Source organism: Astatotilapia calliptera, chromosome 18, assembly GCF_964374335.1.
Source record: "Astatotilapia calliptera chromosome 18, fAstCal68.1, whole genome shotgun sequence".
Classification (NCBI taxonomy): domain Eukaryota; kingdom Metazoa; phylum Chordata; class Actinopteri; order Cichliformes; family Cichlidae; genus Astatotilapia; species Astatotilapia calliptera.
Window position 1 is genome coordinate 16,695,910 of NC_137439.1, and position 27,425 is coordinate 16,723,334.

At 38.7% G+C, this 27,425-nt stretch overlaps 1 protein-coding gene across 2 annotated transcripts in view; it reads right to left on the minus strand.

The window, feature by feature from the left end:
- asic1c (acid-sensing (proton-gated) ion channel 1c) overlaps positions 1 to 27,425 on the minus strand; it is a 110,939-nt gene that overhangs the window by 27,414 nt on the left and 56,100 nt on the right. Inside the window, exon 1 of one of the 2 annotated variants that reach the window (XM_026150190.2) lies at positions 3,332 to 3,986. The exons of the other annotated variant lie outside the window; for it this stretch is intronic. Coding sequence (XP_026005975.1) covers positions 3,332 to 3,859 — 528 coding nt within the window. The 5' untranslated portion in view covers positions 3,860 to 3,986. Of the gene's footprint in view, positions 1 to 3,331; positions 3,987 to 27,425 lie in introns of those variants that run through there. 2 annotated transcript variants of the gene reach the window in all.

Below are 27,425 nucleotides of genomic sequence, written 5' to 3' on the forward strand. Positions count from 1 at the left end.
TTCTGTTTTCTCTTTCTCATTTGTTTCCATTTTGTGTCAGCGCTCCCCTTCAGATCTATTTGTCGCTTTTCACCCTTTCCACCTCTCTCTGGTATAAGGAGCTATTCTTTTGTACTTTTCTCCACGTTGCCTATTTTCTCTCTCTGTCTGCATCTCTGACACTCAATCCTGTCTTCTGCTTCTTTTACTCACCTTTTTCTTTTCTTTGACCTCCAAAGCCAACATCAGCCTCCAGACGATACTGCAGCGCATAAAGTAAAACACCAGCTCCTGGCTCTAGCTTTGGCAGGCAAGACTTAATGTAATATTAAAAAGGAAGCTTAAACCAAAGGTCTTTTGTTACACCATAAACTAATAGATCTACGGGAAGTTCAGTGACAACATAGAAGATCAAGCGTAACGGGATAAACATGTTAGGATCAGCTCTCTGCAGTGGCATGGGCCGGCTAAAGTGCTGAGCTGGTGATCGATTGAAATGATATTACACCAGCTTCGGCATGCATCCTGCATATACACAATGACAGATGATTTATTTGGTGTGAGCTAGTCTTGCAGGCTTAATCCACAGCAATGATTCAGGGTGTGTTGGGGTGCTTACGCTTTTGAGTATTAATGAGGTAATCAATCACACGCCACTTCACAGACAGTAAGGCACCAAGATGGAGGCATGAGATTAATTTGATAATGAAGTAAAGCCTCCACCAAGACACTTATTTGGCAAATCATATATATTATAATCTAAAAGTGGTTTTCTTTAATGTGATGTTGTGTCATATACAGCGTCCTAGCTACCAAAAACTGTAATCTGAGCACGGCTTGTTACCACAGACTGATCCAGGGACATTCAAGGCTATGTTTCTATGTATATTTAGAGCACCGCATGGGCAGAACATTCCCAGCCTCTACCATCTGCCAGCTTTTAAATATACGAGAGTCGTTCTCCACCAGCAAATTACAGCATCTCTCCCCCCAAAAAATATTTCATTACTTGATGCAAAGGGAGTGATTGCACTTGGGGGCGCTGATATTTCCCCTATGAGATTTCTCAATACGACTGCACCCATACCCAGCTCATTAGCTGAAACATCTGGTCTTTCCTGTCACTGTCAGGCATGCCAAGTTTCTCCAGCCACTGTTACTTTGTCTAAAATGCTACACATACGTACACGCATGCATGTACTGAAATAGATCCGAAAGGACATCTGAAAAATGTTATCAAACTAAAGTGAAGTATTAGTATGCTACAACTAATATGGTCGAATAGCTGCAAAACTTTGTACTAAGAGGTTTAAATAGGAAAATCGAGCCGTATGTTTATTCTAATGATGTCCTTTTAAAAGCCATACCAAAATGGATCAATTAAGTGCATCAGCAGAGGTATCTGAATGATTCAGTGCATATATTTTCTCAGGTTTTTCCACATACACAGAGCTAATTGTCGGATGTTGTCTAGACCTTGTGTGAGTCATTTTGTGTTGATGTTGCTGAAGTATATAATGGGTAATCTCAATTCCATCCCATCTTATCTCCTATGAGAGGACCTGCCTCTCAGCCTCCCACAGAAAGATCAGCAGGCCGAGGGAATCGAGGAAGGGGGAATTCAGGCAGCTCTATGAATCTTTAATTAGTCCCCTCTATACTTAGGCCCTCCGAGCATCTCCAGTTTCTGACATTTAGCTGAAATGTGCCCTTTGTATGCAGGGATGTGAAGAAGCCAAGGTCATCTGACTGATCACAGCGATATCAAAATGTATCTTTATTAGCTCATATGCGCTGTGTTGTTTTTGAGAATATGACTCAAACCTGATGAGTCATTTAAATGTGCAAGTCTTCATAGTAGGTGTCAGGTTTGGTTTGAGTTGAAAAGCCAAACCTTTTCTTTTAATGTGAATCACTGTCACTAACAAAAAAATAAATAAATAGCAACAGTAGCGCTACATTAGAACAGCTAGGTAATTAGTATAAATCGTTTGCCTCTGTTTCACTGCTGGTTCCCAAAGAAACTGTGCAGCATGAGACACCCGTCTCAGGCTGGGTTTTCATCACTCAAATCAATGGCCCATTTCATCGAAATACAATCCTTCCCCTGTCTCTGCAGCAGGACGATTAAGTTCCGCTCAGATTCTGCTGACATAATTTTATTTCTTTCGTAAAGACCTGAAAATTGAGAAGGAAAAACTGGAGTTCACAAAAAAAAAAAAAAAAAAAATGAAGGCACACAAGTTAAGACAAATTACCTTTTCATCTCTACAATGACATTGTTCCTGTGACATTATGTGCTTTAGATTTTTGTGATCGGAGACAAATATTTAGAACATTTGGTGCCATTACTACGATGAAGACGACAATCCTTCTGAGGTATTTACAAAGAAAAACAGTAACGTGTTAAAAACCCTACTGGTCTTGAAAACAGCATATGCTTGCTTCATAATGCATGATGCATGATGCCAGCAGAGATTTGTTGAACCATATGGCACCTCAGTAGATTAAACGTTTCGGAGGACACTTTTAAGAAAGTAACTTTCATTTCTCCTTCAAGAAAAATTACAGCTAATAGCAGTCACAAAGTGAAGAACTGGACCCAGCATAAATATTGGCATCACTATAAAGGCAAACGAAACACATTCCTGCTTTGTAAACAGAGATAAAGTGCTGCTTTATTAGTATTCCTCAGAAACTTTTCCTCTTCCACCCACGTACCCATTGTTCTCCCTAAAGCTACTTTATCTTTTCACAAACATGTCATTTATACTAGTATTTTAAAAAATAAAGTAGGGATTATGTTAAGAAAAAAAAGCTAAATTACGCAGTGACAGCATAATTTGAATCAAAGTGATGTCTCCTCTACTAACGATATCTGATTTGAATGATTATGCTCATCATGACATCATGACAGTGCTCATTTTGGAAATGTAACGTCTTTGAGCAGATCTCCTGGTGTTTAGAAACATAAACAGACTCATTTTTCACTTCACCCCCGGGCAAAATGAAGCGCTGGAATCGTAGTTTTATAATGAATATTGAACAGCTCACAGTTGTTGGTATTTCTGCCTGAGGCTTTGTTTCTGTTCAAATTTTGCTTTCAAGCTTTCTATTAATAATTTCAAATTAAAGATTTTTAACACACGATTTGACACTTCCCATTAAATATTTTGTTTAAATAATAATGAATCAGCAATTAACCTGCTGAGACATTATGAAATATTGCAGAGAGAACATGTTCAACCTCTCATTGTGATCTTGTTTGGGATTTTTTGGTTTTAGCCCTAAATGATTGAGTGGCTACACTGATCACACAAGAGGTGACACCTACATGAGGAGCCTTACTTACTGTGGTGAAGTTCTCTGGACCACAGTCCTTGCCTCTGTATTTGCAGTCAAGCAGCATCTCCTCTATGTTATGACTAGTCCTCTGCACAAACTCCAGCATGTTGAAGGTCTTGCTGGGGAAAAACTTGGTGTTGCTGTCTGTGGGTTGCCCTATAGCGGCCATGAAATCATCAAAGTCTCCTTGTTCCACACCCAGGAGTCCAGCCATCCAGAAGATATCATTCCTCCGGAGCTGGGACTTTCGAAAGGTGTTGTAGTTGCAGAGGGTTATGGCTGGGAAATACATGACGGGACTGTCCATTTCATCCAGAATTGTAACATGGGGGTATTGATAATACTCGATAACACGGTCGGCCACTTGGAGCAGGAAGATGGAAAGCGAGGCGCTGAATGCAGCAGCCCAGAGCAACCGCCGGAAAGTCACTCCACCGGGCAGAAATATGTGGCTCAGGCCGTGGAGCGTACAGTTGGCCCCGAAAACAGTGATGTCTGATGGGGGACGTGGCGCTTCCTCCTCTGGAGCTCCCATTTTCTCCAAATTTTTCCTCAGTCAAGTTTTGCGGTTGTCAGATGTCGTGTGGCTGCAGCGGTGCCCTAACGAAAACTGATGGTAGCAGAGAGGTTTAGTCAACCAAGGGGAGGCTGGACAAGACAGTGTCTGGTTTCCCTTTCCCACCCGAGGGAGGGGAAAGGGTTGGATATCTGGAGCTGGGAAGCAGCAATGAACTGTAATATCAACCATTCCACAATAAGATCTTAGAGGGCACATTGAATGCAAGAGATAGAGTTTCAACTGGGAAGTAAGCCTCACTTCCCTCGCGGGTAGCAGTGGATAGAGTCCAGATTGATGCAGCAGAAAGGCAAACGTGAAAGTGAAGCACATTACTGACCTCTGGTACTCAAATACTATTCTCTTCTGTTAAAATTCTTTTTCTAGTGGAAGCTTCCAGACATTTATTTGTGTTAACTTGTGAATACTTCCCTTTAACACTTGCATTGGGGACTTTTACTGTTTTATCTCAAACTGAATGATTCACTGTCATTTAATCAGTGGCAGCCGGTCAAAACCCTCGGAGACATCATAAATATGATGTCATGCAGATAAAAACATGGCTGTTTGACAGCCAGCTGACATTTTCAAGCTACAACATGTGATGAATTCTCAATTAGCTTCACATTTAGCTTGAGATGCCACACACCTTAGAAGCTACACTGGAGTAATAATTTAGTGCTTTCTTTAATAGCACCTGCATAGGGATTGTTCTGAAAGGTCAAAGATTTGCTCCTTCATGGTTTTCAGTTAACTTTTAATTCCTCCTGACAGAATCTAAATATGACACCCGTGTTAATCATGTTATGAAGTGTGTAATTGGTAAGATTTTTTTTTGTTTTTTTTTACATACAAAGCATTATGTTAGAGGGTAACATACATATCTGACTTATTTCTTTTAAACCATTGAAATGGGTTAAAATAAGTACACTAAGTTCTTGTCACTCAGTACACATGTACCTGATCCTTTAAGTTTAAAGCAAACATCTTCTTCTGTCCTGCCGCAGTCTCCTTATCATGAGTTTTGTAACTGCATCAATTATTAATGCGCCCTCCTGCATATTTTTTTACTCATGGACAGAGGTGTATATTTGCAGAATGTGAGCCTGAGGCTACTTCAGTTCACACTGGCGAGACTCTGTCTCGACTAGAATTGATCAGCTTAGAGGAGCATTCATTTAAAGCAAAGTTAATAAGGTAACTGATGCTGGGACCTCAGCCACAGCTTTAATGGCCTGCCAGGACTACTTATAACAAGGCTGGTTAACCAGTTCAGACCAGCTTTCTTTCCCTACTAAGTAATCTCTTATATTTACTGATTTATATCTACTTCTTTGTGCTTTTTTGATGCTTCCATCTCACTTTATTGTTCCTTTTCTTTATTCAGCTATGTGCACTTACGTCCTTTAGTTGCTGCAAGTGACAGCTGACTTCTGTGAGTCGTATTGTCTTGTATTCATGATATGTGCATCTAAAAGTTTAAGCAACCCAGCAAAATTATTAGGTGACTTTTATTTGTCTCTTTGAGCACTTCAGCACTGTGTGCCAACATTATTAGATCGATCTATTCAAATCCTGTTCTGAATACTTCCACTTGTACGTCTATAACTTCACAAAATACCTAAAACTTGTGCACAGAGAAAATGACCTGAGTTCCATGCCAAGAATCTGCATGAGTGACGAGAGCTGGGTGGGAACCAAAACGATTGAGCCGAGGTCTGGCCCCAATCAGCCCAACAGCCTCCTCTGCAGTACGTGCCATTGTGTGCCCCCCTCATAGTGTATTAAAAAGGCAGGAGATTATTGGCTACACCAACACAATCGTCACTCACCATCATATGTGGTGAAAACTGGACTTTAAGCGGCATGTGCAAAGGAGATGCAAAAGGAGACGACCTCACATGGGAGATCATCAAAAATTAAAAATTAAAATCAGATATGGTTTTTGCTTTTTGTGGGTGGAACAGCAGAACGTATTCATCACATCTAATAACAACCGTGTTACAAAGGATTTGCAACCAATTGGAAGTCCAATATCAAGCTCCCTGTAAATTTTAAGATGTTGCTTCAACACATCTCTGACTCCAATTTTCCTTCTCACCTCTGTTTTGGTCCCCACCAACTCTCAGGAGAAATATCTGGTTCTTCACCTGAAAACAGTTTCACAATGTTCACCAGCTAGTTGCTAATTTTTGTTTCTCTGCAGTTTGGAGGCAGGCGAATCATTCTGAACCAGACTTTCATGAAAGAAAATCTGCCTCCTGATGCTTGTGAAAGCAGTGGAAATGAATGTGAAAGAAAAGGCTGTGGGCAATACGACCGAATGAATGAACTGAAGGCACTAAAACACTTTGAGGGTAAACTGCAGGGTGACTCTTGGTTACATTACGACAAACAACACAACAACATTGCTCATTACTCACCGTCATTTACTTCTCGGCTAATGTAAAAATATTGATCGGTGCAGCTTTAAGAGCTCTAACATTATTAATTAAGTTGTTACCTCCCCATATGCACTTAACACTGTCATAGCCCTAACTCTATCATTTAATGTGTGCCAGCCGGAAACGGACACCATCAGTCATATGCAGTAAGTACTGATGGTACGTACTTTTGCATGCATAGTGCACATGCACTCATATTTATCATTTTATTTTGCATTTCTTTGATTAAAAAAGGTGTCCAGCACTACGCTTTTTGTCACGTTTTCTGTGATCAGTGTGACACAAACTGTAATGTCCATGAATATAAGGCTTGTCTGCAAACCCACTGGCTAGTCTGCTGACTTAACCTCTTGGGCCAACAGCTGATTTTTTTCAATTATTCCTGTGTAGCTGCACATATCCAGGGATAAACTTCCTGTTCACCCTTCGGTCATTGTTTATAGATGTACAGCATTATTTTTTGCCTTTTCTTGCCAACTATTTGTGTGTTTTAATCTTTCTCTCTCTTCTCTCCTTTCTCTCTCTTTCCCCTCACCCCTCAACTGGTTGTTGGTAGCTTTCTGTCCCTCCTTGAGGCTAGTTTTGTTTTGCTGGAGGTCTCTTCCTGTTAAAAGGGAGTTCTTCTTCACTACTGCTCCCAAGTGTTGCTCATAAGAGAGCCTCTGATTTTCTAATATAGTGGGCTCTTCACCTTACAATATAAAGGTGGAATAATTGCTTATTATTTTTTTAACCTTTAATAAAACTCTTGAGATTAAAAGGATTTTTTACAGTGTCCAGTCCAAGAAGGACAGCAGTACTGTCATAAGTTGCATAAATTAATATAAATTAATAGCACATAGATATATAAATCCATACACCAGTTAAGTACTGGCAAAATTAATATACATGAATTAATTAATTAATAAACAAATTAAATAACCACAACCCAAATGTATAAACTTCAGTGTCAATATAGAACAAATGCCTTAGTAAAAGTAATGTTCTATTCAGGCAAAACATCTGCAGTCAGCAGGTCAAGTCATTTAACATGGCCTTAAATTCAGTAAGTAATAAAATTTACTGAATTGAACAAAATGTTTCGAATTGACCGAATAGTTTTAGTGTTAACAAAACTAAACTGCAGTCAGAATGTGGTGTTTTTTCAGTCTCCAGATTAAGCTCAAGCCTACAAAGCAAACGACCAGCAGGAACCAAAAAGCTTTAAGTTGCGCGCATTCATATGCAAATATTTGTTTGTAGTGATTAAGGTCAAATAATGCGCTTAGTGAAAATTGCTAAAATATCCCTTTAATTTTTAAATCTATTCCTGAATTCAAAACAAACAATGTGATATTATAGGATGGTGTATGAATAGCATGCCGGTGGGGGCCCATTTCGCTCATTATTTTTACAAATAAATATTCTACAGACTAAAATAACACATAAAAGGTCAGAGTGTGGGTTCGTGACATGAAATGACGAGCAACACGCTATGTTGCAACATCAGGATGCAACAAAAACTAATCATTTGTTTGTTGTTTTCCCACCAAATGCCATTTAAAATTTGACACATGCAATAAAATAACAGACAAACAACCTCAAACCTCGATGGGAGTTCTTAAGAAATCAAGAAGTTCAGAAAATATTTTAAAGGTGTAGCACACTTTAGTCGAGCATTGACGTGTGTGTACATAAAAACAAAAAGGGAACCAGAAAGCTCTTAAACCTTGAAGATAGCCAACCAACAGGAGAAAAAAAAAAGCATAAAAATGTGAAACTATAAGGGTTCAGATAGAACAACTTAAAGAAGGTATCTTTAAACCATGACTTAATGTACAGGCAGTTTGCTGAGGCACTGAGACTTTCTGTTTGTGAATTCATTAGAGACTTCTTCATTATGCTTTCAGGAAAATCAGCACTGATGTTGTGTAAGTACCATCTCCGCTCTTCTTTATCATCTCTCGGGAAATGGAATTATCTTTCTTCAACTACAACAAACGCTAAAGTTGTCACAGTGTATTTGTGTAATTAATAGGTGCACTCTAAGTGAAGTGCAAGCCACTGCTCAATCAATACACTGTGGAGTTTTTCCAGCTGCTTTAAGTTAAGTGTACTGGTTAATGCGCTGCCGCAAGAAATCAGCAGTTCAGTACATCATGGCTTCTCTGTGGCCTGGGAGCACCTTCTTTCACTCTACAGCAAGAAGAAAACGGAGCTGAGGCTGGATTCACACGTGTCATGGTTACTGATGTCAGATATCCAAGTCCTCCTTCTCATCAGCCACTTTGTATCCCGACCGTGTCGAGACTGTCAGTGCTGAATCTGACAAAGGGAATGTTATAGGTGACTACTGGAACATCTTTTGAAAAAGTATAAGGTTCGTTTAAATACTGACTGTGGAGGTAAAGTGTCAGACCTGCCCATCCGAAATCTTCCGAAAATCCTAATTAGCTTGCTATCTTTGTGGCAGGAAGGCCAGCAGTCACAGCTGGGAGGTACAATGTCCTGCATGAGTAGAATTCAAGCCACAGTGACTTTATGTAAGTGTTGCCCAACTGTCTTCCCTCATTCCTCTCATCACATGTCGACAAGTCCTTTCATGTATTTCCAAAATCAAAATATAGAAAAGGAGCCAAGTTTGAAAGTGCTGAGCTAACACATTAATGTGACGACACTTTTCACATCAATAAGCTTTACAGAGATAATGATGAACAAGTATGCAAATAGGCTCATTAAAATGCAGGGTGAGAGCTGGATGCTGGAATTCATCTCAAAATGTTTTAAACCTCAGACCCCCGAACCTTCTGGGAGTTAGGCTTTAGGGTTCGCCTAAGTGATGACGTCTTTTAGTGACCGGAGGGACTGAATGCTAAATAGCAAAAAACAAAAACAAAACAACAAAAAACAGAAGAAAACAAATAAGAAAAGCCACTCAATGATCTAAACTCATAGTCTGCTTTCTCTTCTTTCCCAGAACTTTTAACCATTGTCAATCTCATCAAAGTGTGCAAATGCAACTGCTGTGACTGACAGACTGTTGTTGGGTTGCACATAATGTTATTTCCATTAGATCCAATGATGTAAATCATAAAACATTAAACATTAAAAATGTCCATTACAATTTCCCAAGGCGTGTTGCAGGAAATGGCTTGTTCTGTCCAACAAAAGTCCATTATTCCAAAATATTTAATTCAGTTCAACTTCGGAATTTCAACAGACATTCACAGTTCAGGCCCGAAGCAGTGGATGTTTAATCTTTTTAAGCACTCAAATGATGACTTAATTATGTAAATAGTTTATCAGAACAGAGCAAAAATGAATGCAATTTGTGCAAATGTGCAAACAGACTGATCCTCAAAACCTTCTATTTGTTAGGGGCAGCCAGAATAAAAACAAGGAGCTGCAGTTTAACAAAAGAGGTCCCCTTTGACCAGCACTATTTTATTTTCTTTTTGCAATCAAAACACCTCATTTCCATGAGCTTCTATGGTGCAAAAACAATTTTAGATTTGCCTTTATTTCATTCTGCACGTATGCAGAAGTACTCACTGGTCATCTGAATAAGCCAGGACTACATACTACTCACACATTTTAATGCCAGTGCAGTATCTGCAGCTACCATCCGCTGGTCCACTTTCACATCATAAGAAGTGATCAGATTTTTAAATGGCAATAATCAGAGTCTGTGGCCTCAGTGAGTGTACAGCGCAGCTGCTTTCTCTTATGGCAAGCAGGAAATGGGCAGCAATTAATGAGGAAATTCAATATTTCAGTATTGACCCAAACACAGGAGAATCCTTGATAAAATGGCTGTCACATTAGCAAAAGGAAGGTGCTCGAATTGGCGCTTGCAAAGATGCAGTGGTGTACACTGTATCTTTGCTTCACATGCATTACGGCTTCAGAGGAGACAACGATCTTTGTATTTCGTAGTAATGACAGAAACCCTCCCCAGTTTGTTTTAATACCTAACTCCATGCTGACAGTTATTCATCAGGCACAAGCGGCGTTCTTCATACAGCTGCCAAAGTAATCACACTGAGTATGAAAGGCTGAAAAGCTTCACTGTGGGTACTTCAAAGAGCTTTCAAAAATTAATTTCTGTCCATCTAAGACAGCAATTACTGTAGCTCTAAGCACAGTTAAGGGGAATAAAAGGTGACTTTTCCCTTATCCTTTTAAGAGAGCAGTTTGGAAACAACGCTCTCAAGAAGCAAATCTTAAAAAACAACAACAAAAAAAATCCATCTGATACATTTTTGTGCATGGTGCGAAGATCCGGCCTCTTCAAAGAGTGAACTTTTCAGAAATGTATAAAACTAATTTCACAGGTTTGTCTAAGGGTCAGAGAACACTGCTGTAGCATTTTATTCTCAAATAAGACAATATTCTATTTTTCTGAATAACTCCATTTTCCTCAAAGTCATACACGAGACAAGCCTGTAACCTGTGCTGTCATCACCAGACGACCTTTTAAGTCTGACGAATGACGGACTACTTCAGCTTCAAGAGAGGATAAGAAAAGTCTAGGTCACTTTCTAGGAAGCACTTTAATTCTCTAATCTTTGAGGATGAAACTTAAAATTAAACGTCCATCTTAAAATCGAATCAATGGTTACTTTTACCAGTATGTGAGGTGATCCTTAACCTGTGATAATAGACACTTTTCTCCAGGGCTATCTGGATAATGAAGGGGAGGATCTTAATTTGCTGACTTAGTGGAATTTGTGTTACATGGTATTGTTGGAGCTTTTATTTCTGAATCTGTTGCTCTTACCCCCCTGCCTGAACAAGGGCTCAGGTCTCCAGGAAATTACAGTGAATAGTCCATTGTTCAAAAGTTCACTGACTCCATGAACACAAGAAAAATATCCAGGAAGCTCCACTTGAAGCTCCACTTGATGAAATCACTGATAACATGGACACTCTAGGTCTGAGAGATGTTTCTAAATATAGCTTTCTCTGTCCTTTTCTTGGTTTCCAGCCAAATTTAGCAAAGTGCTGGCTCTAACTGAGTCCAAGTGTTGTACCTCTTATAGAGAAGAATGTTTATTGAAAATCCCATCAGGCTGAGTCAACCCAACTAGGAAAATTCCAAAATTTCGAAAGGGAAAGCTTTCATATATTCAATATCCATTACATACAACGTGAAATATTCCAATCTTTTTTGCTTTAATTTTGATCAGAAATATTTCAAATTATTAGAATATTTAATTTACAGTTTGAGTAAATTGTTTTTCACACAGTATACATGGCATGTATTTCTCTGCTTTGTTCAGTAAACGTAACAGCAATCATGGGGAAGGCTGCTAACTTGACAGTTGTCCAGATGACAATCAACAACATCCTCCATGAGGAGGTTAAGCCACAGAATGTTAGTACTGAAAAGTTTGCAGACTGCTTTATTAAAGCTTATTTAGATCATTGGAGGGGAAACGTCACAGGAAAAAGGTGTACAGGCAACACAGATGATCACAGCCTTGTAAAGATTGTAAAGAAAAGATTGTCCAAGGACTTGGACGTGAACTGAGGCCGATGTCAGTGCATCAAGAGCCACAATGCTCTTGTGGCTCTTGATTCAGGATGAGAGGAGCAAATATCACATTCCTAATCTGAAGCAACTTCTGAAACACAGACAGTGTCAGAAGCAGCTTATCCTGGTAAAGAGAAAAAGGAACTGGACTGTTCTGTGGTCTAAAGTCCTGGTTTCAGAAAGTAGGTTTTACATTTCACTTGTAAATCAAGGTCCTAGAATCTGCAGGACAAGTGAAGAGGCATATAATCCAGGGTGTTTAAAAGTGCAAGGTGACATTTCAAATTTTTAGTTTAATTCAATTCAATTTTATTTATATAGTGCCAAATCACAACAGCAGTTGCCTCAGGGTGCTTCACATTCTCAGGCAAAGACCCAACAATAATACAGAGAAAACCAGAAATCTACCAGATGCTTCCATCTGCTGACAAGCTTTATGGAGATGCTGATTTCCTATTACAGCAGGACTTAGCACCTCGCCACAGTGCCAAACCTAGTACCAAAAGGTTTGTTGACCATGTTATTAATGAGCATATTTGGCCAGTCAGCTCTCCTGGCCTGAACCCACGGAGAAGACCACGAGAAACACCTGACCTCAAAATACCATCAAAGCAGCCTGGGCTTCAGTCACGCCTCAGCAGTACCACAAGCTGATCACCTCCACAACACCGATGCAGGAGCTCATGAGGAAATGTAGCCCTAACCAAGTACTGAGTACATTACATTTCTGTATTGTAAATTCTTGTTTTGTGATTGCTCTTAGGCAATATACTAATAATCTGAGTTACTGGGGTTCTGGTTTTCATGGGCTATAAAACATAATCATCACAATTAAAACACCAAATTCCTGAAATGCTTCATTTTACATGTAATGAATAGAGAATATATGAAAGTTAATCTTTTGGAATTTCAATTATGAAAAAAAAGATCTTTTTTCAGATCCAGATATTCATTTTTTTTGAGACACACTAATATGAGGCATCAACATGGTATCTTACTGCAAAACAACTCACTGTAGGTTGGTCCAATAACGTAGGCAGGATCATAATTTTAAAAATCCATTTGGCAGCAAAAGCCCAGGACCTCTGAAGCCAAGGACTTACAAGCCACCGTTAAGAGAGCAGTCTTTCTCTCATTGTAGGCTGGACAGTGACCACTTCTTTAAATAATCTGAGAAATCAAAGGAACCAAGGAAAGAAAGAAAACATGACAGTCGTGCTTGTTTTGCATGTTTGGTGAGTAACAGACAATATGAGAGACGTTCTTTTCGTTTGCTCTATAAGAAGGGAAAATAAGACACTTAGCATTGAAGGCTGCAGCTTTTTTCATCCTTCATGTTTTTGCAACAAAATTACAATTTTAAATCTTCATATGGGTCATGACGTTTCCATGCAACTCCAGCATCTTACAGAAAAAAATATGAGCAATGTTTATTATTGCCCCATTTAGTGTTGAGAAAGGCAATAAAGCAGGGGGAATGCTTTGTAACTGACAAGTCACTACCCACGTCTGTGCACTGTCTTTCTGCTTCTCAGTCAGATGCACTCTTTGTTTGTCTCGTTCCATTTCAAAACACCAAGGTACAGCAAAAATGCTCAGCTTGAGGCTTCATAACAAGACATCTATAATCAATGGGGAAAGGCAAGATGGCTACTTTTATATACAGTCTGTGCACCAGACAGGTAATGCATGTGTTGTGTGGTTAGGCAACGTGAAACTGTACAAACAAGAGAAACTTGCAAAGTCAAAGACTATTACACTCTTTTGTTTTCCACCCTTCAAAATATGTGGGAGGAAAAAAATATCCTTTGCAGCTATGCAATGTCATGACATTGCAGTTCTCAGTATGATCAAATGGCTGTCTGTGAATATCAAATAGTATTTCTACTTCGAATGAACCTTAAAAGTAAAGTAAAAAGTTAAGAGGACAGTCTTGAGCAGTCCATTGTTACTTTGACCATGGAAAGAGTAGTTTGACAAAATAAACTGAACTGAAGGTCTGCATTCTAATTCAATTTTATTGACATAGCACCAATCACAACAACAGTTGCCTCAAGGTACTTTATATTGTAAAGCAGAGAAAACCCCAACATTAATATGAGCCCCTACGAGTCAGCACTTTGGTGACAGTGGGAAGGAAAAACTCCCTTTTAACAGAAAGAAACCTCCGATAGAACCAGGCTCAGGGAGGGGCGGCCATCTGTCGCGACCGGTTTGGGGGTGAGCGGATGATGATGGGACAAAAGACATGCTGTGGAAGAGAGCCAGAGATTAATAATAACTAATAATTAAATGTAGAGAGGTAGTGAGTGAAAAAAGTGACTGAAGAAGAAACACTCAACGCATCATGGGAATTCCGCAGCAGCGTAGACCTATTGCAGTGTAACTAAGAGGGGATTCAGGGCCACCTGATCCAACTAACTATATGCTTTTTTTAAAAAAAAAAAAACGTTTTAAGCCTAATCTTAAAAGTGAGAGCGTGTCTGTCTCCCGAATCCAAACTGGAAGCTGGAAGCATCTTAGCAGATGAACTGTACTCTGTTGTTGTCACGTAAATAATTGGGGAACAGCGACAGCAGTCGATTTTACATTTTGGTAAATAGGCAGAGTTTAGACATTCTATTCAGTGGTGAAGACCGTGAGACGCTTTTGAACCCTGACTGAACAAATATTTTGGACAAGGCTCTTCTGTTCTGCCCCTCTATCAAGCAGAGAAACACGCTCATCCTGCTTCTTAATCGTAAAAAATTCATGAAGTATCTGTTGTGATGTTGACTGATGGAATCCATTTATCACTCATCATTATAGCTAAGTAGTTTGCTGTATTTAGTCAGTATGATATCTTTAAAGCAATGCTGATACCAGTAAATAGACTTGAGAATTTTGGCGGCCCCACAGTCTAATGTCCTCCGTGCCTGTCTTTGCACTGCGGTATAAGTCAGCTAACTGGATTAGCACTGACAATCAAAAAGAGGAATTGGACAGTGCACGTCAATAAAGAATTACTCCCTTTTCGCATTAATGCCTAGGCGTAAAGTTTGCATGGAGAGCGCAAGCTTGCTTGTGACTCACACCCACAGCCATTAATTATAGTGGCTATAAATTGCTTCAGACCAATTAATATACTACTGGAGGGAGCTTGATTGTTTTGATAGCTGTCTAACAGTTGTCTGGAAAATGAAACAGAGGAGAAAGACAGAATTACTGGAAAGGCTGATGACCATGAAGTGCTGCGTGGTTTTTGTCTGCTCACTTCTCTCTCGGGGAGACTGGCTAGAAGTCCTTCAGAGGGACGTGTGACACCTATGCTGGCTGGATGTTCGACTTTAAAGGCTGACAGAGGCAATCAGTCACTCCGTCCCTCCCCTGGTATTCATTATGTTGTTTCGGTTTAGACTTGTGTTTACTTCTTTCGCAAATTGTAACACATTCCCCACTGTGCCATTGGTTAGAGAAAGTAAATAAGAAGACGTGATGACATTTAATTCGGGTAAAAACAGACAAGGAGGACCTTTTGAATAGGCTTGTAAGGAACAACCTTTATAAATTGTCTTTATTTAGTGGACTTTCTTGTTAATTGCAAAATAACAAAAGGAAAAAAGTCTTAATTTCACTCTAATTTTGGAGGTTTGGGCATCTAATTTAATTTTATTGCTATTTTATTTTGATTGATGATTGATGTTTTTCACTCCACCAACAGCATTACCATTAATTTCCTTATGTATTTGTATTTTATAAGATCTAATTGTAATGAATCTTAAATGCTGATTTAATATTTTTGTACGCTTCTTAAAGTAATTTTAATTCTTTGATGTTTGAAAAGTGCTACATAAACAGATCTGCCCAGTCATCCGTGCACTGGATAAACTGCAGAAGTTACTTGTTTACATATTTAAATTTGTCTCCTGGTTTTGTTAATAAACCTTCAAAGACAAATGCGTGGTCTCCTCTGGTAAGCTGAGGCGTGACAGACACATTGTGTGTGGGAACAACACACTGAAACCAATTACCTTCTTTGTGTATATCTGACAGGCACCTTTAAGCTGAGATAAAATAAATGAGGACATAAGTCCACTTGGGAATCAGGGGAATTAGAGTCAGTATTTTTACTGATTGCGAGAATCTTTCCTTATTACAGCTGATTGTTTGCTGTGGAAGAGAACTGTCAATGGGATGCAAGCTTGAGTTAACTAATCAGGCTATCTGCGACCCGTAATGGCTGTGTAAGCATGAGGAATTCAATTAAACTGGGCAAGTAAACATTCACTCAGCTACAACCTGTGACATTAATCCATGCGAACACCCCGCTGAACCCTTCTTCTCTTATTCCCCCGGGATTAACTAAATCAGTCTTTCTAGCGGTTAACCAAGCAGGACAGAAGCAAGCACATTGAGGCTTATAAATATGAAGCATTTCACCCTCAACAGCAATTTTCCAAAGGAATTCAAGCTGTAAACGCAAACGCTCTCCTTATTTAACTTAAACGAGTTCATTTTACTCAATTTATTCTAGTTGTTAAAGTTTATTTACTTCTTTTCGGTCGTCTGTATGTTTTGCCTTCATGGTGAAGAGTATATTTCTGCATAGTTGTTAATTTGCAAGCCAAGTCAAGAACACTTCAGCAATGACTTTGCAATTAATATTAAAAATAATTGCATTTATTTACAAATAATTTCACTAAACTGAGGTTGCATGAAGTTTATTTAAGTTAAAGTTAAGTGGATCGCCGATTTCTCAAATGTTATAGTGCACAGTGTCTGAAACATGTTTCGGAAACAACTGGAAATTGTTTTGGGCGATAAAAAAAAAAAAAAAAAAGTAATAACACCAGACCTCTCCTGCTACCTCCAATTTTTTACAGCTTCACTGATATCTAGGTATCTCTGTCCCAATTTCGCCACTTTTGATATTACCTTGAGGGCGCAAAAAGCACCGGAGCTTATTGTATTGGGTGCACGTCTACTCTCAGAGCAGTATTTCGTGCGTGTGTCTGAGCCTTTTAACAGACAGTAAAGTGACAAGCTTCCATTATCCTTTTCAGCTGCCTCCTTAACGAGCTCTCCTGAGTGCCTCAGAGCTATCTGCTGCGCATCTCCACTGTTCATCCACCAAACGCTCGCCATCGTCACAGTCCCCACAAGCTGACTGCACCCCCTGGGTAGTACCGTCTTCAAGGCCTCAGCTGCTTCTCCAACAGAGATGGAGCTTTTACATTTAAACAACTGCACTGGCTGTGTATATCTGTAAAACACAAAGTAGAAAAGCTAAATGTTTGATGATATAGCTGAAGACACTTTTCTCCCTTTCAGTTAAGCAATCTGTTGGAGTATGACAGCAAAATTAAATGTCAGGCAGTGGACTGACATAGTGAATGGGGAAAAAAGCAATTCTTAGAAAAAATCTTTTTGTGCCATGTTTCAATTATTAAGGGCTGGCAGCAGGTGGCAATGTTTATTTAACCAGGGCCAAAACATAGTTTCTATTGTGTCTGAAATGAATGTGATAGGGAGAAGAAAAGTTTATTCTACATAATACACTCAGTGATCTCTTTATTTAGCTGCCTTGTAAAACCCAATGCAATAGCCCAGCCATAGTTTTTATCTCACAAAGACAATACTGTCCACATTTGCCTGACGCTGTCAGAGAACTATGAATTTCTGTATAATATTGAGGCTGCAGATTGCAATGATTTACACACATGAAAGGGAGGATATTACACATATTACTGAGGTTGTGATGCATTGTATTAAAACCTTAGAAAAACGCACATATGTGAAGTAACATCCTGCAGAAACTAGTATTCATAAGCGTCAGTAAAGCAGAATACGGCTGTGCTTCTGTGCCAGAGTAAATTGGATTGCATTGGAAATGTGAATCTCATAAAGTTAAACACTGGGAAGCCATGGCTCAAATATTAAAGCTTGGTGGAAAGAAATTGCAGGGTTTGTGGTTTGATTCCCAGCTCCTTAATGTTCCAATGTGTCCTTGGGGAAGACACTTAGGCGGCTACCAGTGGCAGCTCAGTATCTTGCATAGTATTGGCATGTGAGTGTTTAGGTGTGAATGCATGATTGAGAAACAATAAAGCTGTTTGTAGAACTTGGCTGGCTACAAAGATGCTACATAATCACACCGTACTCGGTGTTTTTATTTAAAAACAACACAACATTAAAGGTACAGCATGTACATATCTGGCATATCGACTGGCTGAAATGAAAACACAACAATACACAAGTGTAATTCCAAAAATGTTGGGCTGCTGGGTGAAAAGTAAAGAAAAACAGAATGCATTCAATTATGGGTTATGAAACCCATAATTTGATCTCTATTGAACATAGAAAACATGTTTAAACAATTAGACAATCTACCATTTTAGGTAATAAACAAGATTTCTATTTTAATTTCCTGAGAGCAATGCATTAAAAAATGTTGGGACAGGGCCGTATTTACCACTGTGCAGCATCCACCCTTCTTTTTAACAGTCTGTAACGGGGACCTTGGGTGAGATGTTGTTTGAGTCTTCACTGTTGTCTTTGTCAGAACATACTGTTCAGTGACATGGTCTTTGTGACTGAACAGTATGTTCCTTTGTTCCTTAGTGTCTCTTTGGCCAGGACTAGTTCAGCCTTTCTGGATCTGCATTTGGGTCCTGGCTCACCACTTGACAAACTCATTAACATTTTACACAGCATGATAACTTCTTTAGAATTGGATTTGCATTAAACACAACATTCTAAAAACATATGATCCATCCTGGGAAACGAGGCAAATGAAGTAATTAACAGTGTGCTGGGAAATCCTACTAACTATACAGAGGGGCATACGCACACATGGGCTGTGTGCTTTCCATTACATAGTAACTACTGTGCCCCAAATCATTCAGTTAGTCCAAGCAAACAATCTATTTATCTGTCTTGGTCCAGATCTGCAGCAGAGACGAGCCTCCAGATTAAGGCTCAGTGAACACTTGTCTGTGTTCTGCGATATGTTATTTTATTTTTGTTCCCATTGACGACATATTCAGCTGCATTTATTTCAAAATGACTAAGGCGCACAACTATAAAAACACTTTATTCATATGATTGGATAACTGAACATCAATAAATGAGAGCTGTCATTCATTCATCTTCAGGCATCTAAGAAAGCTAGAAAATCATGCCTGTGAGCTCTTAAGAGTAGCATTGCAAAGAGGGCACTTATACATTTCTGACACCTGAGAATTTCAATTTAATTTAAGTTCACTCGTGTGAGAGATTACAGCGGGTTTGGGTGCCTCTGAGAAGTGCCGGGACACGGCAGTGGAAGAGGACTTGGCTTTCCACCTATTACTCTCAAGCTGCCATGACCAATAGCATACGGCAAGCAAGCCTGTCCACCCATGATAAATGCTCTTTGGGCAAATCTGTGGGTGACAGAAAAAAAACCTTGCCATGTGGTGCCATTTGTCATTATAAACACAGCCTACAAATTAAAGACAAATATTTTCTCTGACACAGTAATCACATCTGAATGTAAAGTGTGAAGGAACAGAAAAGAGAGAAGTGGTTTTACCTATATGCGTTTCAAGCCTGCATTGATTTACCTGTGTAATCAGGGCGGCTAAGTTACTGTTATGCACCCAATTATTAAAACCTACTCCTTTGAACATAGACCAGATGCTCAGTCAGTCATAGAAAGACTGTTAATTTTAATGATCAATTGGTCTTTAGATTTCCGTCCTCTCACACTGATTATGCAGTTTGTGTGCAGCCTTGTGTCATCAGGGCGTGAGGGAAACAGTATTAGGCCTATTTAATACAGACTGGTCCAATGATAGGCACGTTCTGATGGATGGGAAGGGAGGGCTTTGGTTTCAGGGCTGCAGCTTTTTAATTCGTGAAGGATCATTAGCTGGAGAAGGCTTTGGCTTGTAGCTCTGGGGGGTGCAGAATCAAATGGATGCGGCACAAAGAGATACCTCTTCATCTATCTCTTTGCTGTTGTAGCTCTCACAGCTGGTAAGAAGAGGATATTATTTATGCACCGTGATGCGATGTGGACCATCACTGTAGACAATAAGTTGGCACGTGGTGGGTATTGACATGAAAACTACCTTTCCGTGTGATTTATGTTAGTTTTGAAATACAGGAAGGAAGGAACGCCGAGTGAGCTTGACTCAAGCACTATGTATCTTGGGCTTGTCATCCTATCCCCCTCCTACACACACAGCAATGTGTGTAGGCTGGGGTCTCACTTACCGCTGTAATGTAGATTCATATATGCAAACGGTGTAGACAACAGATTCAGATTTGCCTACAGGGTAAAAAAATGGATGCTCCAAACTTGTCTGCTTACCACCGGTAACATGACTTCAGTGGAGATTTTTTTTGCCTCATCGTCAGGTTTATTTCACAAGTAATACAATGTAACAGGGGAAATTACCCAAACTCCCCAGTACCATAATATGATAACGTTTCGTATCTTTTATGTATCTTTAATTTGATTTTGCATTCCGTTCCTCTGCCTACCTCAGAGAAAAACCCACACTTAGTCACAAATACTGTAATTTTAAAATAGTTTTCACACCCCAAGGTGCTGCTTTCTGTTGTTTAGCAGGGGTTAAATGAGCCTTTTTTTCCCTTATACCTCCTGCATTTTAAACAATATCCACTCTGCAGCTGTAGATGTTGTTTATCCTTGTGCCTACTCATGTGGTACCTTTTGATATGCCATCCTCCACTTACACCCCCCCCCCCCCCACAGCCTGCCCCCCCCAAATCAATAGCAAAGAAACAATACAATCAAGTGCCTGCAGCAAAGCATTCATTCTATTGAACACATGTCTTCGTAGCGATTGCTCCAGGAGATTGAGTATAATCATAGCACACCCCACATCTTCCCTCTTTCCCTTCCTTGCTTTAAAAAAAGGAAAGAAAGAAAAAGATTTACACTGAAACAAATGAAAAGGATAAAAATTATAGCCTTAGATATGCAGAGCATCTCAGAAAATACAAGAATAGCAACAAATATAGCAGTTAATCTACATGTTTTGGCCACTGTGCATGTTTTACTCTGAACAAATGTGATCGATCGATTACAGACACGTTTTGTCTCAGGTATCGCTTACCTTTCTTTCAAGAAAAAACAGTCAAATGTAACGGTAATATTTGCTCATGTCACATACTTTTGCCATCATCCCACCATCAGTGTATAAGTTATAACATCCTTTGGGCAATTATATGTCCATGGGCAGCTTGGTGATTTAAAGCGGTGCAGTACGTGGACCCTCAGTGAAAATTTATTACAGCTGTTACCAAATGGTTTTCTCTGCAAAGAGGAAATGGAGGGTTTTGCTGTGTCAGTCAAATTAGATGTAACAGAAAATCTGATTGCTGGGAGTAAGTAGGTAGTAAAGTTAAAAAATATATATGAATGAGGCATATGTTTTAATGGCTTTGGCCCCTGTGAATTTACAGGATGAGGAGGATTCATATGATACTAGATAATTAAGCTTTAAACAGAAGGTGTCTGAGCAGTTGTGTCACGGAGATGCTGTTTATTAATTAGTACGTCACATTACATTTCTTTGTACACTGATCAAAGGTTATTAATAAAAATATAACACATTTGTTATGATGGCACAGTCAACAATATGTCCATATGAAATATAAACAATGAGCAATTTAAAGCCTTTTCATAAATTTTAAGCTCCGCTTCTTACAGTCTGAATTAATCAAGAGGAATGCTCCTCTTGCCGATAACATTTCCATCTCTAAGTGATTATTTCATGATTCATTAAATTGACACCTCAATTTTCACTGCCCTTTGTCTTTGCTATGAACTGCCATTTCTTCCCTCTTCATCTTCTTAACTTATCAAGTTTATGCTATCTCTCACATCCAAGGCAAGCGTATAAATGAGCATCTGATTTTGTCATCAGTAGCTTCATTTTTGTAATCGCTTGATCATAACCACCTGGATATGGATGGATTATAAACTGTAGATAATTAGTCACAACTGTGTGACTGCATAACTTAAACAGTCTCTGGCACTGCTGGCTGATTTTGCCTCTTTCACCTGACTGAACTTGGACTTGTGAAATGCCATGACTCAACAACACTCAACTGTTGTCAACTCAACTTATCAAAATGAAAATGGAGGAAGCACTGACTTGTTTGACATCCCACAGATCACTGCCTGAGCATGACCTGGCAAATGGAAACTCCCGCTTTAATATGAAAGCGAAGTGAATCTGATATCCCTCATGTTTTTAAATGAATACTTCATTAACCCATTACTACACACATTTTCCCCTTTTGTTGCTCCTTAAGTAGCCTTATGGTTGTTGAGAGACCTCAGGAGACACTACTTGTTATGAGGTTGAGCGCAAATGAACTCCCAGTTTAAGCCTGAACATGCCCCGTCCTGGTCTATTGACTAAAAAAGTTCATCTTTATACTTGTACTGGGGTGTGATGAGCACACAAGCCAACAGACTGGTTTAACACTGTTAAGTGGAGCCTTATAAACTACTCATGCAAAAAATAGCTTTCAGTTAACACAGTCGCACTTGTCCTAGGTGGCAATGCCATAGATTCTTAACACATTAAAACGATTAAGCACCAATAAGAGTCAAACTGGAAAACATTTGTTCGTACTGAGTGTGACAAACTGCATTCTTATAATAATACTAATGCATTTTGTTTTACTTTTTTAAATTTGCTGAACTATCTAGTAAGAAAAGTCTTGACCGATCACTCATTTATTTATATTTTACAGTTATAAGGAGGCAAAATCATTTTTTAAAGTGGTTTTGAGCAATAGTTCTTCAGTCTTCCTGAAGGTCTTTCCAGGTTTTTCTTTGGACATTGGCTGCTTTTTCACTCATTTTCAGTCCAATCCTGACCATCTTCAGAGGAATGCTTTTTTGGTTACTATCAATCATTCAAGCATCAAAAGGCACCTAACTCAACATAACAGAAAACTTGGTAAAGGATTTTGCAAAGTTAAATTGTTTCCCTAGGCACTGTGTTGCTAGCAGCCCATCACAAAAAACAATCTGTTCTCCATTCTTTAGTTGAATCAATAGAAAATGCTAAAGATAACACAGTTTGACAGGCATAAAATAGTATTTTTGAACCAAAAAGATGATTCCCAAAGAGCTATTAGCTGAAGAGCTGGCATGGTGTTCAGTGTGCCCTTAAAAAGGAGGAAACTGGACAAGCAGGGAACAAAAGAAGTGACAGGTCTAAAAAAATACAGCATTTGAAGAATATCTGAAAGTTATGTCCTAAGAATCACAAAACAATTCACCAAAGACCTGACACAGAAGGTGAGAGATGCATCTGGCCTTTGATCCATCTACTGTTCACTGAAGCCTCATCAGAAATATTCTCAGTGGAAGGGTGGCTGTCAAGATGCCATTCTTCAGTAAAGGAAACAGGGACAGGTTTTACCAAATTACCCAAGAACTGGATGAAAATCAGTATTGCATAGGTGGATAGAAAAACATGCTGCAGAAGATCATCAGTCAATGATTTGTCTTCTCTGAACCTGGACCTGTGTGGAATCATCTTGATAGTGAACAGAACAAAAAGCAGCCAGCATCTAACAATCTTTGAATATCCTATACAATTCAAGACTGTTAGAATTGAATAACTATGTTTTTGTCTCTCACTATATTTCCATGTACGCTTGCACATGTTTCAATAAATTACTACAGCTATTTCCCATTTTCCTACCAAAATACATATTTTTTAAATTAGGGGTGGCGCAAGACTTTTGCACTTAACCATAAAGTAGCTGTAATATTTGGGCAAATTACTTTAAAGGCTTTTGGTATACACACTCCCCCTAACACTGTGTATATAAATAGTGAGTACTAAACATTCTGTTACTTATGGTTGTATGAGGTGGTTGTAGCTCAGGAGGTATGGCAGGTTATCTACTAATCAGAGGGTTGGTGGTTTGATCCTGCATCCCAAAGTATTCTTGGGCAAGATACTGAATCCCAAGTTGCATTCATTGGAGTGTGAATGTGTGTGAATGTTAGATACAAAGCATAAGCATAGAAAAAAGTGCTTATATGAATGAGTGGATAAAGCATGTTGTATATAAAGTGTTTTGAGTGCTTAGGTAGAGCAGAAAAGCACTATATAGGGAGAATATTTACGTCTTGTTATCAGATATATAATATAGGATATTATTATGAATTATTCTAATTTAAGAAAGACAAGTATCTGGTTATTTGTTGAGCTATCCATAGATATACAGCTGATAATGTTTTGTTACAGTTTGTGACTTTCCTGCTATGTACCCCTGGATAATGACTGAAACTCTCCATCACAGAGTGCCACCTTACTCAGGGCATCTGATGGAAGGACATTTAGTATGCTTTCTTCTTTCTTTCCTCTTTTATAGAGGAGATGTTTATGTGTTTTAGAAGGTCTGTGATATTGCCACCATACCGCACAGACATCTGTAACATATTGCATTTGGCGTCATCTTGCTTTAGCAAAGTATCTCGAAATGATGCTTCACTTTCTTTTTTCCACTTGCCTGCTTTTAGTCTGTCTGGCTTTATCTGCCTGTGTGTTTCTCAGGGGGCTTGTGATAATTCTCATTACAGTCCATTCTGTCAAGAGCAAAAAGGTCATTACAAATGCCAACAAGCATTACTTTAAGGAAAACGCAAGATTGCTCACTCACTCCATACTGCACAATTTAAAGTTCCGATACCTTCTTGATACGAAAGGTTACAGTTTATGTAAATCAAACAGAATTATTTCATAATCTGGATTAAATCACCTGCAGCCTGCTGCAGCTGTCAACTCCTTTATTGTTTATTGCAAATGAGCAAAAAGACAGACTGACGAAAATCAACAAATGACGAATAGGAAATATTAAAATCAGGTGTTACTGAGGGTGGAATAAAAATGTATATTTTCTGTCATCAGTAATACAACTCATTAGCTTTCACTTAACGATGAGGTCTGGAGGAGCTCCTGTCTATCTGGAGTTTAAGCTCAGAGCAACTGCAATAATTTGGCCTTTGCATAGCTAATAAACACACATTAATTCAATACCTATATATTAAGGAAAACTCTATGGAAGGCGTTGCTATTATTTAAACCTCATTACAGTCATTACTTCAGCACCACTAGTGAAATTGTTTTTTTGAGCCCCTCCTAATTATAAGGCTGGCCTCGTTGCGTCTTGCAGACTCTCTCGGCATTCACGATTGAAGGTTCAGCAAAGAATGGAAGCACATTTTCTAATACAACCTAATATAGTGCATCCATTTGTTCTGTTGTATTCAGGGGGAAGCAGCGGTTTAATCAGGTCTTGTGTAATTAAATGTGGCAATTTAACATGTGGGAGAAAAAAGTATTTCATTTGTCTTTCTTCTTGCTGGAACAGAATAAGTCGAGGTCTGAGGTGTGTTGACAGGAAAACAAAAGTCCTGCAGCAGTGGAGCAGAAATCCTAAGCCAGGAACTTCATCGCTCTTTACTGCAGGGATACATTTCTGGAATTTTCCACTCTCTGATTTTAAATGCACAGCTCTAAACAAGTAATTTAAGATACAATGACAACTTAATAGTAATAAACTCAACTATACTACTTTAATTTGTTCCAATAAAATTCTGAGAATGTGTTTGTAGATAATCACATGGCTCAAATTGTACTAACAAAAAAATGTTCCAGTGCACAGAAATTAAAATGTAAGCAATAACTACATTTTAAATTTTGCAATAAGCAAAGAAAAGCCATAACATGAAGAATTTTGGTACTACAGTTAGTTTATGAACAATTTTATATATTTTTTACTATAATTTTCTTTTAACAACCACCATGTGTCTGATGGGTCTTGCAGCACTTGGCTGAATATGAGAAGATAGCCCTGGACACTTCAAGCTTCATGCTGCTGCTTCTGTCCAGTGGCCTGGTTCCTCTGGCAGCTACACATGCCCATATTTCAGCAATTCCTCCACCATGTTTGCCAGACAATGTGCTATGCTTCACATCTTGAGGTGTTTCCCTCCTTCTCCACACTTTCCATACTTTTCTTATTGTAATGCCTTATAACTCCTCCCACCCACTCCATGACATGTTGGTCAGTCACAGGAGCTCGTTCAGTGAGAGACTGAGATTACCGAAAAGCACCACTGAACGACACAGGAAATCATTCCTGCCTGTGGCCATCTCCCTGTACAACGCATCCACTTAACACACTGTTTGCTGCTACAACTACACATGTTTCTTTTCCAAATATTTATTTATAAGTGACTTATGTATGTATGTATGTATATATATGTATATATTGTACTATTCTTAGTTAGCGTATTGTCTGTCTTGTCTTAATGTTGGTTTAAAATGGAGCACTGTAACAAAAAATAATTTCCCCCAGGGATCAATAAAGTATTCTGATTCTGATTCTGATTGATTCTGATTTACCATCTCAGATAAATCATCGCTTTCACGCCTCTAAGTAATGCAAAATGTTCCAGCCATACTCCTAACACACATTAGCAAGTGAGGTCACTTTACCCCCATTTTATTCTCTTTACATTAGCTCACAGTTGTTTAAAAATTCTCATGCCTACTTACGGAGCACTTGACAGACAGGCTCCAGACTATATATATCAGCTTCTTGTTAAACACACTGCTGCACACTGTCTTTGCTCACAAGCTCAAAACCTATTAGCTGTCCTTTGTACAAGACGGAAGACTAGAGAGTTAGAGCCTTTCAGTCTGTGGCACCGAGGCTCTGGAACAGTTTACTACAGATCCGTTTAGCTGTGAAGTCTTTAAAAAAAACTGTTAAAACTTTTCTGTTTAATCAGGCCTATCATTGACATTCTTCTATTATTTATGTTTTTATTTGTTTCTTTTCTGGTTTAATATGAATATTAATTCATATGAATAGATGACCAGATGACCAAATGATGACCTCACCAGTTAACTTTGCCTGTGATTTGGTGCTGTTAGGTAATCTAATCTAACCAATTACATAATTTGCTTTCTTTGAATTTGCTCCAATTTTCACATTAAGCTCGTTATCTCTCCTGCCATAAACAAATGTATTTATTTATGTATTTCTTTTTTTTTTACATGCTTTGGGAAAATGTAAAATGGCAGCATTTTTGCAGGCTTCTCAAAGATTAAATACCACTTATTCTCACTTGACTAATCTCATCAATGAGATTAATAATAAAAGAAGCAGCTATAGGTACTGACAATATGTCACATGATAATCTCCAACACCCCTGGTGACCCTAAATTGGATAAGCAGAAGAAAAAGGATGGATGGATAAACAGAGAGAAAATAGAGAGTTTCTTTTTTCAATAGCAACTAGGGCCATGTGAAATCCGCAATGAAGTACCACAACTATAACTGATTGATTTTTCACTCTTAGCCTTTGCAGAGATGAATGGTTATGAGTTGCAGGGGTTATAAGCGTCATGTGATTGTTCTGATTGTCTCAGTGAAGTACAGTATACATGTGACAAATTTAACACAAAGCCGGAAACAATTCACAATCATCAAAAACAGCAGTCAAATAATGAAGCTTTGTTTACCCCACATATGTTAAACAGTCAGTCTA